Source organism: Durio zibethinus, chromosome 15 (genome assembly GCF_047325235.1).
Source record: "Durio zibethinus cultivar Kanyao isolate XHJ-2024 chromosome 15, ASM4732523v1, whole genome shotgun sequence".
In the NCBI taxonomy this organism is placed as follows: Eukaryota; Viridiplantae; Streptophyta; class Magnoliopsida; order Malvales; family Malvaceae; genus Durio; species Durio zibethinus.
The window spans coordinates 5570722-5583419 of NC_143176.1; the positions used below are offsets into that span (position 1 = coordinate 5570722).

Genomic DNA, 12698 nt, shown 5'->3' on the forward strand with positions numbered 1-12698 from the left:
ATATGTGTTTAGATTAGTTAACACGTATAAGATACGAATTGTGTCATATCAAAATTCATGTCAATATGAACAAACACAAGACACGTTTTTTAAAACATATATGAATTTTTTTATATCATGTTACCATGTCATATTTGAAATTATCAGATCTACCTTCTACTAAAAAAATAAAAATAAAATTCATATTTAATTATATAAATACTTTTAAGATGTGGTATTTAATAATTTTAAATTTTAACAATTACAATATATATTTTTTATTTTAAAGTTACAATTTTTTTATAAAAAAAGTTAGATAAAATTTTTTGAAATTACAACAATTGATGCTTAACTAATTCATATTGCAATTATTAGAATTACAACAATTAAAGCTTCATTTTTTTTTAGTGTTTAATAAGAATATTGCTTAAAAATTAAGTTAAAATTGAACAAATAATAGTATTTGTTAAGTTAAAAGCAATTTGGTGGAAAGTTGGATATTTTTTAGATATGATAATTCGTGTCATCATATCGTATAAAATATTATATTCATGTTATGTTTTATACTAAAATCATGTCACCGATTTGTATCGGCATGAAAATATAAAATACAATTTTTTTGTTTTATTAGATTTTTTTTATAATTTTTTTAAAATTTAAGTCGTGTTATTTTACATTTTTTATTTATATTATCTTCGTATCATATTTTAAATTGTCAATTTTTTTTAACTCTACAAAGTGAATTGAAATTATAATAATAGGAAGTAGAATAACAAGAATGAAATTGTTATATCTAAAAAAAAAAAAAGTTTCCCCTACTTAAGAAAAAAAATCAAAAGTAATCTTCAGCTGCTTGACCTAGTGATCAAAATAACCTTAAAGAAGACATCAAGGTTGGTGTTCGAACCTCAGCCTTCTCCCTCCCTTTAATGTAGGGTTCTGTCCCTTAAATGACGAAAAAAAAAAAAAAAAGAAAGAAATCATAAGTAAATCTTGTGAATTGAATTTGGCATACGCTAGAGCATGGGATCTATTGAATAGGAATACAATTATTATAATTTTTTTAAAAAAATTGTAATCGGAATAAAAAAGATTGAAAATGTTACAATTTAACTTTAAATTTATTAAATATAATTTTTAAAAATAATTATATAAATAAATTCGAATTAAGCTCATAGACTAGGATTTAACATTGATAATTTTACAACCAACCAACCTTTATTAAAATAAATGGTGGGGAATACACGTATGATTAGCTAAACTTCCTTCGCTTTGATGGACAGATGGCATAAAAAAGAAAATAGTTTTACACGGATTTTATAATGATTTTAAAAATCAACCTTTTTCACAATAAATTACCTTAAAAATCTCTATGTTGCATTTATAATGATATTAAAAATTTCACACATAAAATATCCCTTGAAAACTCCTTTATAATATATATATATATATGTATGTATGTATATTTTGCTAATAGTGAAAGGAATTGGTGAATATGTACAATTTTTTTCCTTAAAATAATAATTTATTTGGATGAATAATAAAATTGATTGTGATGAAATTGAAAATAATAATAAAAATTATTATAATTGTGATTGAAAAAAATTAATTGTGATTGTGATTAAAAAATTAATAAATAATTTATATTAAATGAATTTAACTAAAATTAATATTTAAATTTAATTAACGACGATTGAAGTTTAATTGAAGCCTACTAAGAAAATATTGAAAATTCCTTTTGAAACTGGAGTAATTTCTTAATTATAGTATTATTAAATAAACATGACATTAAAGTTTAAAACTTTCAATTTCTTAAGAAAATATCAATTTAAAAAATTTTTTATTTATAATTTAATTAATTCTTATTTATACTATTCTACAAATTAAAAAATAATAAGCTAGAAAAAAAGTAATAAGTAATAAAAAATAAATTTATTTATAATCAAAATTCACAAAAACTAATTTTTTGAATGTCAATAATCCATTTTCCAGAATAGAAAAACCCAATTTAAATTCAGACAGAATAAAATAGGATTATTTTTATTATTATTGCATTTAATAAAAAAAAAACCAAAGATCCGACCAAAAAAAAAAGAAAACCGGGGAACTCTGTTTATAAAACTAGAGGTACTACCATGACTTTGCCTATTTCTTCTCTCTCTCTCTCTCTCTCTCTCTCTGTCAAATTTCTCTCTCTTTTCATTTTTTTTCTTAAAAATATTAAGTCTATCAGGTCTCTCGATCTCCCTTTCTCTTTCTTTCCCTAATTTCGCTTCAATTCGGTTAGTCACTTATTTTTCTCTCTTTTTTTTTTATTTTTTTTGAAGATTTTTAACCGTACGATTAATCTTTGAATACCTAGGGTTCTACATTGTCTGAATTTTGATTAATGCGGCTTTAACTAACAAGAAGTTTGATTTTTTTTCTTTAGGTTCTTTCAGGGTTTCTCTAAGATAAGCTGGTGTTCTCTTTCTTGGCTGCGGTTTTGTTGATGATTATAAGGTGCGCCAAAGAAAAAAAGACCCATCTTTCTTCTTCTTCTTCTTCTTTTTCTTTGAATTTGCATGCTATTAACAAATTTTAGTTGATAATCTGTTAATAAATAAGTTGTATTTAACAAGTTGATAAATTTGTGTGAATTTAAGTTATATGTTTTGAAAATTTCCCTTTCTTTCTTTCTTTCTTTTTTTTTTTTTTTTTGGTTTTTCGAAGTTCTTATCAAAGGAGGAGCTTGGTAGGATAATTTGTGAGGTGCTCTTTAGGATTGGGGATAATTATGAACAAAAAGTTGAAATCTTTTTTTTTTTTTGGAAAATTAATCAATAATTATGAATTTTTTTTATCGACGACTTTAATATACTTGTACAAGAGGGTAAATATTTGAAAATTTTCCATCTTGGTAGCTGGATGTAGGCGATTCTGTTGATTGAAAGTTTTTGATGATGGCTTGTTATTTTGAATGCCGATTTTGGTAGTGAAGAAGGGTTTTTTTTTTTTTTTTAACATTTATTTTTGGTGGAAAATTTAAGGCTAGATGGTGGTAATGATATATTTTTTGTTTGGTTGATGATGTGAGGAAGGAGATCTATGATAGTATGCGTGGGAAGATTAGCATTCGGAACTTTGAGAGTTGGGAAGATGTGAAAAGAAAGTTTTGTTTTAAGCGAATGCTTGTTTCCGCTGAATTTAATCTTTTTAAGTCTCTATTTCAGTAGTGGAAAATTAGTTTATACTTCCTTTTGGCAATCTTTTTACGCTAGCTTAAACTAGTGGACAATGTAATAGCTAAGAGAGCACTATGATTAATATGGTTTAGGAGATCCGTGCCTTTCTCCTGGATGCTATATTAACCCTTTCTTGGTTTGCAAGTGCTGCAATTTAAAAGGTGGATTTGTTGATGTTCTTTATATATATGGTTCTTTTCCATTGCTGGAAGGAAATGCTTTATGTTTCTGGTGAAATAGGAGCATCTATTACAAATTCCGAATAAATAGTTGAGAAGGTGTTATTAGCAAGTAATGCTTTGCATGTCTTGTATTTCAGCTCTTAAGTTGGATAAATGAGATACTAGTCCTATTTTCATATTTAGGTTGAATATGTGCTCAACTTTTATTTCCTCGTTTTCTTTTCTGATAATTCAAATTTTATAGATTTGCTGATATTTTCAAGTTACATTTTTATTTTTATGTTATAGTAAATAGATAAATGCATGGTGGCAAGTTTACTTTTTTTTTTCTTCAGTATATTAAATGTCAACTTATAATATGGTTTATCAGTGTGAACTGAGCAGAGTTATTTCTTTTTCTTTTTCTTTTGACGATGAAGCAGGGACAAATTGCAGTAACAATTTATTGGATCAGCATGGGCCAAAGAAATATGATATGCCCTAGTCAGATGATTAATTTAGAAATGGATCAGCGAGGCCAGGGATATCTTCATCATGAGCCCTGCATCTTTTTGGGCAGCATAACTAACTATCCACCACCTGATATCCAGATGGCAGTCACAGCTCCTTTGAACACAACTACTCTTGATACTCATCCCTTACCAGAGCATTATGACAGCAGTATGTTCTATGCGATGCCCCGGTACCCTGGTGGTCAGCATCATCATCATTCGCCAAATCTTGATCTTGGTATTGGAAGTGCATCCAACATTTACATTCCCTATGTGGCTAATCCTTCGTCCAGTGTTCCTGTAAATCATGGACCCACAGACCTGATGCCATCTTCAAGCAACTATAGTCTTCTTGGAGTTTTTGCTGATGAATATGCAATGAATTGTCACTTCATGGATAATGTTAGAGGCTCATATAAGAGAAAGAATTCTGAAGGGATCCCAGGAAATTTTCAGCATTTTAATGCCTCATCAAGCTCTAGTTGCTTAGTTGCACCATTAAATACTAGGCCTAATGGGCTTGGCACGGTGGATGTTGCATCTTTCACCATTCCTCAGTATAGGGGAAATGGCCTTCCACCAATTAGAGAAGCAGGATCTCAAAGAAGTGTGAGGAACAGATTAGGTGCAACTGCAGTGGATCCTGTTTTGATGCATGGTGCTAACCATTTTTTTCAAGGAAATTACATGGATCAGCCCTTTCAGCCAACAATAACAGATGGGGGTGCCTCAGCTTGGACTCAGGCTGCTGGTGTTCCTTATATGCATGGTAGTTTCTCCATCCTTCTATTTTTTCCTACTGAGGTTGTTATTATCCATGTAATGTAATTGTTTGTCTGTTAGAATTTTCAATTTTACATAGACAGTTTTTTTTTTTATTGAAAGCAGCTTCCATGTAAATGAGGTCATGTATTTTTACCTTGAAACTGATTGCCTTGGACTCTTCACTTATTTGTTTTTGTATAGGTAGCAATGTTGGTGGACCTATGGATACCAGGCATAGAATTTCCTCAAACTTTTCACATTCTTCTCCCCGTGACCTTCGGAACCAGAATTTCCAACGTCCTGCACCACCTATTGAAGGAGTAAGAGGCCACAGCATTAACGTTCATCCACAAGTAGCAGCAGTTCCTTATCGCTTTCCAGCAAGTTTTGCCTCACAGAGCATCATGAATCCTTCACAGGATATGGGGCGTAGGCAAATGGGACCAGTTCCACCTACTGGCTTTAGGATATATCATTCTGGCCGAGAGAGTGGTGCTGCACATGAGACAACTCTGAGACACCGCAATCTTCCACACCTTAGAGTTCTTCCACCAGATGTAAGTTCCTGATTTTCATTTCTGCAATATCATTTCTGTTTTTTTCTTTTCTGAAACTAGTAGAAAAGAATTCATAAACAAACTTTTTTGGTTATTTTTAGGTTTATAAATATGCTGACATCTTTTAGTTGGTTTGGTGCAGGGAGTTGCTGTACTGGAGTTCCCGGAATTTTACGAAGAAGTAGAGAATTTTATTGATCATCACAGAGATATGCGCTTGGATATAGAGGACATGTCTTATGAGGTAAGTTGAAGTTCGATAAATGTTGTCTTGCATGGTTTGACCTTATTTTTACAGATCATTTACTGGAAATTTTCCAAATGACCACAGGAGCTACTTGCTCTGGGAGAGCGAATTGGCAATGTGAACACTGGGTTGTCAGATGAAATTATTATAAGTAAATTGAAAACAAGAACTTGTTCAACATTTGCAACAAATATTAATCTGGAAGAGGCTGCACCCATTGACCAGGAACCTGATTCTTGCATTATTTGCCAGGTAATCAAGACAAGAGTGCTTACAGCTTAGCTAGCGTTATTCTTTGTTGAAGAGCTTGAAGCGCACATCTTTTTCTTTATTTGAGTTTGAAGCATGCTTTTTGCTGATGGCGTCACTGTTCACTCCTAACATATGGCATTTTCTATTTCTCTTGTAATTTTACAGGAGGATTATAAGAACCAAGAGAAAATCGGAACTCTTGATTGTGGACACGAGTATCATGCAGGTTGCTTAAGGAAGTGGCTGCTCGTGAAGAATGTATGCCCCATCTGCAAATCTGAGGCATTAGCCACAGGGTCCAAGAATGATATATAAAACATGGGGTGACTTGACCCAGCAAAAGAAATAAATTACATAAAATGGTTGATGGTGGCAGAATCAATCGGAGGAAGCTCTCCCAGATGTCTTATGACTAATGTGTTTACTATAACTAAATTGATATCTGTCGAGTATTTTGTACATGAACTTGCAGATATCTAACAGACAGCCAATCATCAATCATTAATTTGTTGGCTATGTAATTATCAACAATTGTACAGACCCTGATTATGCAGTCTCATGCTATAATATTAACTTTCAGCTATAATGTGTTTTTCATTATTTTTCTTCTCTCTAATTTTTCTGTAATAATATGTTAAATTTGTTATATTTTTTCAGGGTTTCCTACATTTGCATGTCTGATGTCTGTATTTGCAGGATCAGAGTGTTATGTTTTCCTAATATATTTTCTTTTGGAAAATAAGATTTGTTCTGGATTCCCTACAGTATTTTCTTTTCAAAAGGATTTTATCAGCTAATTGATGAATTTTATTGTCAAAATTCATCATAAATTATCATCTGTCATAATGAAGCAGAATAAGCTTTGATATGATATGGATTCTAAATCAGTTTAGAACCTAGACCTAGCCACCAAACTCAGAAATTTATGAAATGAATGATTTTCTTCTTCTTACACATAAAAACATTGAATTTTCATTTTTATCTCAACGTAATCCAGGGGGAGTACATCTATGATTGAATCCCGGGACCTTTCTCAAAAAGTGGGAGGCAAAGTCAATATCCATCTAGGTCTTCAATACATCTTGGTTGTGAGATAAAAATGAAAAAAAAAAAATCACCTCTTACGTTTAAATGGCCTTCAATTAATTTATTTGTATTTGTAATAGTTTAATGCAATTTGCAAGAGAATTTTTAATTCAAAATTGTAGGATCCTTGTTAAAAAATTTTACGTAGTATTCAAGTAATTCTGTCGAGCATCAATTATTTAAGAACCCACTTCAACATTACCTTTTCCATGGAGCAGGCAACAATGATTATATGCACTACTGAATTTATGAGGGATTTGGTGAGAGAGATGCATAAAAGAAATGATAATATAATGGAGTAGATAAAATTTGTTTCTCATCTAGACATCAATGGAAGAGAAAAAACACTTTCTAAAGCAAAGGTATTAGAGGTTGAGAAATATGAAGGAAAAAATAAACTTATTGACATTGTGTAAGATTGGAATCTGATACGAGACATTCTAAAACAGGTTCACTAAACTCGATGGGATTCTAAATTGGATTAATCTTCTTTGCAATTTAGACGCTATTAGATAAGATCTTGCAGACCTTGGATGAAATTGTTGATATTCTTCTTGAAGATCTCGGTTAGGAAGAGTTTTTTTAGCTTGGCATGGTTTCTCTTTAACAAACCAGCTATGTCATCTTCCTTCGCCATCACCAACTTGATGGCTTTGCTCAAGTTCTCCTTGGAAATCTGCCTGTTTTCTCCTGTGTCAACTTCAAACGCAACCCTCTTGAGTTCCTCCACCTAATCTGGTGTTCAAATTTTGATCTCCTAAGCGAGGAATCAACACAATTTGGCAGTTACTGAGTAAAGATTCCCACATTGTTCCCTAACCGCATTGATTCACAAAGCATCCGACGGATGGGTGGTTGAGTAATAACCACCATGAATCAACCCTCTTCCTTGAACCCTCTCTTAGGGCCCCTCAGGCAATGCCTCTTCAATCGTAGTACATCCATCTAGAGGTGTTAAAGCCACCAACAAAAAGTAGCCCAGGCGACTCAAACCCAAGAAGTAGCTCTTGAAACTCGTCCTTTTGCAGTCTAATCTTCCAAATGCACAAAACACCACAGAACTTAGCTCAAAATTGCTTAGCCAATTAGCCCATTTTTCTTCAAGTTATTTGGTATTTGTTTCTCGTAAGCAAGGAACTGTTAGTAGAATGGAGTTCCCATACTGTTAAGAACATAGTCACAGAAAGCTCCCTCAATTTCACGACAAGTCTGAAGGCTATGAGATCACTCTCTTTCATGCTATTTGCTACGCGGTTTTGAAATGATCATAGAAGTTCGGCCACAGATTCTAGTGCAGCAGCCTCTTCAGGTTAGAGTCTATCCTTGGAAGAGGGTTAGCCTGGAAATATTCGTTTACGCTCTGAGCCTGGAAGTATTTCTTCAGTCATTTCCTTGGCTACATTCTTAGGTATCTGCGCGGTTGAAACTCCAGAAGTAACAGTATAGAATATGGACTTGATGCCCATTTGGCTAGCCAATGCTGGAATCCAATGCCCAAAATCATAGAAAACCATACTCGGAACCATCTGCATTGGAAACAACAAGAGGAAAAAAACCAGTCAGGTTTGGATAGAGGCTAATTGTTCCAACTCGGTTTTCGCTCCTTTGGTTATAAGAAGGATACTTTGCGGGCTTTCTCAGCAAATTTGTTTGAGAGGTGAAGAAAGGGGATTTAATATTTTGATCACATATACAATATATGCATTAACAGTCTTCATTATAAATTCAACTATAATCTATAATTAATATAAATTTAAGATATACTAATGTTGCATATCATAATGAGTTTAATGAGAACTAAGTATTAACTCAGATAACATACATACTAATTAAACTCTTAAAAGTTTTCTGGTTCTAGAAGATTTAGACAAGTAATGTCCAACACTTTAGAAAACCTCATACCCAACAATGTCAGCTCCCAAGCATGTAAATGACATTCCCATTTGTATAATAATTACAACATTCACTCCATATAAATTCAAAGTCACCTATGAAGGAAACATATTATCATAGCTAATTCAAAATTTATCATCCACAGGTAATCAAAATCATTTAAAAATATAAAACCAGATCTGTCTGAACAAACTATGTATTATATTCTAAAGCAATCAAATACAACAAACACTATCAAACCTATGAAATGGAACATTACACGACGAAGAAAAGTAACCTAAAAGAACCATGGAAAAGAACCGAAATCAAATGAAACAGGGAATTTTGGGATGGGATCGCTACGTTTTCTTTGACTTCAACCTCAACTTTTGGGAAGCGCAAGGACCATAACACAATGAGGAAGGTCTTGTGCTTAACGAGATGAAAAATACAGGAAATGTGGAGACCCAAAATCATCTAATGTTTAAGCAGAACAGCAGCCAACTTTCTTGATGGCAGAAACATCATCCTTGGTTCCAACATTGATGGTTTGTCCCTTGGGCAATGCTGCAGGATCATCCCCTACTTCAAGTGCTTTTCGACTAACCACATGATATATTTGACTGAGCACTTCAGTGAATGCATTCTCAACATTCATGGACTCGAGGGCAGATGTCTCCATAAAGAAGGTATTTTCTCTCTCAGCAAAGGCCTTAGCATCCTCAGTAGAAACAGCACGCAAGTGTCGCAGGTCCGCCTTGTTACCAACAAGCATAATCACAATATTGGAATCTGTGTGATCTCGTAGTTCCTTCAACCATCTCTCAACATTCTCAAATGTGACATGTCGAGTGACATCATAGACAAGCAATGCACCAACAGCTCCTCGGTAGTATGCACTTGTAATTGCCCGGTATCTTTGAAAAGAATATAACAAGAAATCAACTCACAAAAATCTTATAAAACACATCTATTTATAGGAGTAAGTGTGGTTTAGGCATTGACAACTAAAATGATGGTAGAAAATCATCTACATTTCATTTTTACACCAACAACACCTCAAAAGCAGGGCCTTGTTTTAATGCTTCTAATGCCAAAGTATCAGTTTCTTATACTGGAAAAACTTGACATCATAATCTTCTATTGATTTCTCATCATCAAAGAAGTACCAGCAAAAACAGCAATTTTATGATTTCCTTTAACAATTATCAGCAAAAAAGAAGTATCATGACAATTAAACGTTCTGTTCCAAGTGATTGACCAAGCAATAAACAATTAAATGTTGCACAACCTATTGGAAATTTAGGCACCCAAAACACTTGATTTCAAGGAAAAACAACACAGAATTTTCATTTCATGCTCTACAGGTTCTCAACACAGTTTTTGTTTAATTTGAAAACGCACTAGTAATGTCAATACAGAAAATGAAATATATCTAAAGCTTTTACAATTAAAATTTCTAATTTATAAAATATATGATATTGTGGAACCTCACTCTGTTATCTTTTCCCCAGAGAAACATCACACTGAGAAAACTAGAAAGTTCTAATGCAACTCATCCAACACAACCCTTCTTCCAGCCTCATGCATGATACACAGAGTTAGAGCACCATCGAAGACATGCCTTCTAAAGGCATGTACAGATGCTTTCCATAGAAGTCCATGCATCAAAGTTTACAGATAATAGGACACTCATCAGAACTGGAAAGACACTATAACAATGTCCTAAGTTTCAGGATAACATAAAGAACTTTAAGACTATAACAAGGTTAATTTATAGAATTAATACAACAATCAAAACTGAAAATAACAGACAAATCCTTTGAAAACCAATGGGAAAAATACAATGATCCATAGATTGGATATACAAATGATATCCTCTTCAATAAACCTAAATTCTAAGCATGTGTATAGATACAGTTTGATGATTCAACTAGGACTTTTAGGAGAAGTGGGTTTATTCCATCTTTTCATCAATGGATCAAGTTGTAACATTTATCAATTAGATCCATATGTAGTTTTTGAGGCTATGTAGTCTTTGAGGCTCATCCATTAGTAAACCAACTGCGGAATTTTGTATATAAACTAACTAACACATGCTGATTTCTAAACCAAATCGAATTTGCAACATGCTAATCAAGAAAATTGTCTTTCAACATGCTTAAATCAATACATGACTCCAAAAAAAGAACACATATTTTTCACCAATTAACTAAAAGCCAAGTCCACATGCTTCAACATTAAAAAGAAAAAGAAAATTCTGAATGCACCTTATTCCAATATTTTCTCAGCAACCAAACAATCCAAGAAAAGAAAAAAACAAAAACAAGCTTCTTAATACCCATTTCACCAATCCAACACACTAGTATAAAAAACACCTTTCCTCAAATTTCAAAATTTTCAAAAATTACCCGAATATCCAAATACAACCCTTATAAAAACAGAACAAAACAAACAAAAAGGAGAAGATGAGAACCAGTTGAATATAATTTCCTACATTTCTTCAGCAACCAAACAGCCCAAAAAATCCAAAAATCCAAAAACCATTCTACCAATCCAATGTACCAACCATGTAAACACCTCATCTTCTCCAAATCTCTCAAAATTCGAAAACTCCCTTAGAACTAATATAAACCAAAAAAAAAAAAGAAGTGAGAAATAACAGTGACGATATAAAATAGAAAATACGTTTAAAAAATGTACCTTTCTTGTCCAGCGGTGTCCCAAATCTGGGCCTTAACGATCTTATCATCGACCCGAATACTTCGGGTGGCAAATTCGACTCCGATTGTAGATTTGGATTCAAGGCTGAACTCGTTCCTCGTAAATCTCGACAACAAATTCGATTTCCCAACACCCGAATCTCCGATCAAGACCACCTTGAACAAGTAATCGTAGTCGTCGTCCGCTCTATATGCCGCCATTTCGGGCCACCCGGTCGGGTTCGTTTAGTGGATTCTAAAAAAAATTGATTTTTTGAAGAAATTTTATAGAATGGCAAAGACCGGTCGCATTAGACAGATTTTGAAATTGGAACAAGAGAAAGAGAAATGGGGTTAGATTGAGTGGGGATAAGAGTCGGGTCGGGCAAGTGAACTTGGTGATCGGGCTAATTATGAGTTAGTGGGCCAATTTAACGGAAAGGCGAGTTTTTCAAATTTTAGGAGTGGTAAACAAATTTAAAGACAAAGCTATAAAAGGTTGTGAGTGATAAATAAATTATATTTTTTTGAAAATTTATAATTAAAGTTCGAATTTGAAAATTTTAATCTTAAAATTGATTTTAATATTATCAAATATAAAATTATTTTTTTCTATATTCCAATTTGAAATCTATCTTCAATAATAATGTATTTAATCAATATTTATTGATTTAAATGATAAAAAATTTAATTTTTTTTAGATAAAATTTAAATTTTGAATCTTATAAATAAAAAAAATATGTTGAAAAGAATTTTTTTTTTTATGAAATCAAATTCAACTCGACTCTTAATTAATTAAAATTTAAAATGATAATCAAATATAAAAAAATTTTAAATAAAAAAACTGCATCAAACTTTGACGATAGAAATTTATTTATTTTTATTGGTGAGTTAATAATAATTAGATAATAATTTTTATAAAAAATAACTTTAAAAAATAGGATATTTATCTCAAATAAAAAATTACTACTTTGATAGTTGGGTTGGGTACATGAATCATTAACTTCTCTTTTATTTAAAAAAAAAAATTCGCTGTCTTTCCTTGTTTGTAATAAATACTGTTACTTTGTTTTTTATATAATTTTTTTCTTTCTTTTATTTTTTTTTTAAACGGTTACCAGCCTGATTGGATTATCACTTCATGTGTATTAATAAACAAACAGTCACATAATCATGTAATAAACTAATAATCTACCTTTCATTAAAAAAAAAAAAAACTAAATTTGAATCATAAATAAATTTGAAAACTATATATTTATTTTTTGTTAAATATTGGTAATTTATGTATTTAAATTTTATTTTATAATTTGTATAAAAATATAAAATATATTTTTAATTTTT

General features: G+C 31.7%; 2 protein-coding genes and 1 pseudogene across 4 annotated transcripts; 1 reads left to right on the plus strand and 2 right to left on the minus strand.

The window, feature by feature from the left end:
* The first annotated feature begins 2113 nt into the window (after positions 1-2113).
* Positions 2114-6283, plus strand: LOC111301702 (putative E3 ubiquitin-protein ligase ZFP1). Of its 3 annotated transcripts, none has more exons than XM_022897571.2 (7): positions 2114-2261; positions 2411-2481; positions 3808-4645; positions 4843-5198; positions 5341-5442; positions 5530-5697; positions 5863-6283. In XM_022897571.2, exons 3-7 carry the CDS (start codon positions 3841-3843, stop codon positions 6010-6012), a joined length of 1581 nt encoding a protein of 526 aa, XP_022753306.2. In that variant the 5' UTR covers positions 2114-2261; positions 2411-2481; positions 3808-3840; the 3' UTR covers positions 6013-6283. The 3 variants fall into 3 exon arrangements, with proteins under 3 accessions (XP_022753306.2, XP_022753307.2, XP_022753308.2); XM_022897572.2 differs by having other exon boundaries at positions 2123-2261; positions 3805-4645; XM_022897573.2 differs by having other exon boundaries at positions 2123-2261; positions 2421-2481.
* Positions 6284-7157: 874 nt separating this feature from the next.
* On the minus strand, positions 7158-8147 carry LOC111301705 (UDP-glycosyltransferase 79B2 pseudogene; annotated as a pseudogene).
* A 627-nt stretch (positions 8148-8774) lies between these two features.
* On the minus strand, positions 8775-11740 carry LOC111301704 (ras-related protein RABA1f-like). The gene is made up of 2 exons (XM_022897578.2): positions 11359-11740; positions 8775-9572 (listed from the first exon to the last, which is right to left on the minus strand). Exons 1-2 carry the CDS (start codon positions 11577-11579, stop codon positions 9140-9142), a joined length of 654 nt encoding a protein of 217 aa, XP_022753313.1. The 5' UTR covers positions 11580-11740; the 3' UTR covers positions 8775-9139.
* Positions 11741-12698: the final 958 nt, after the last annotated feature.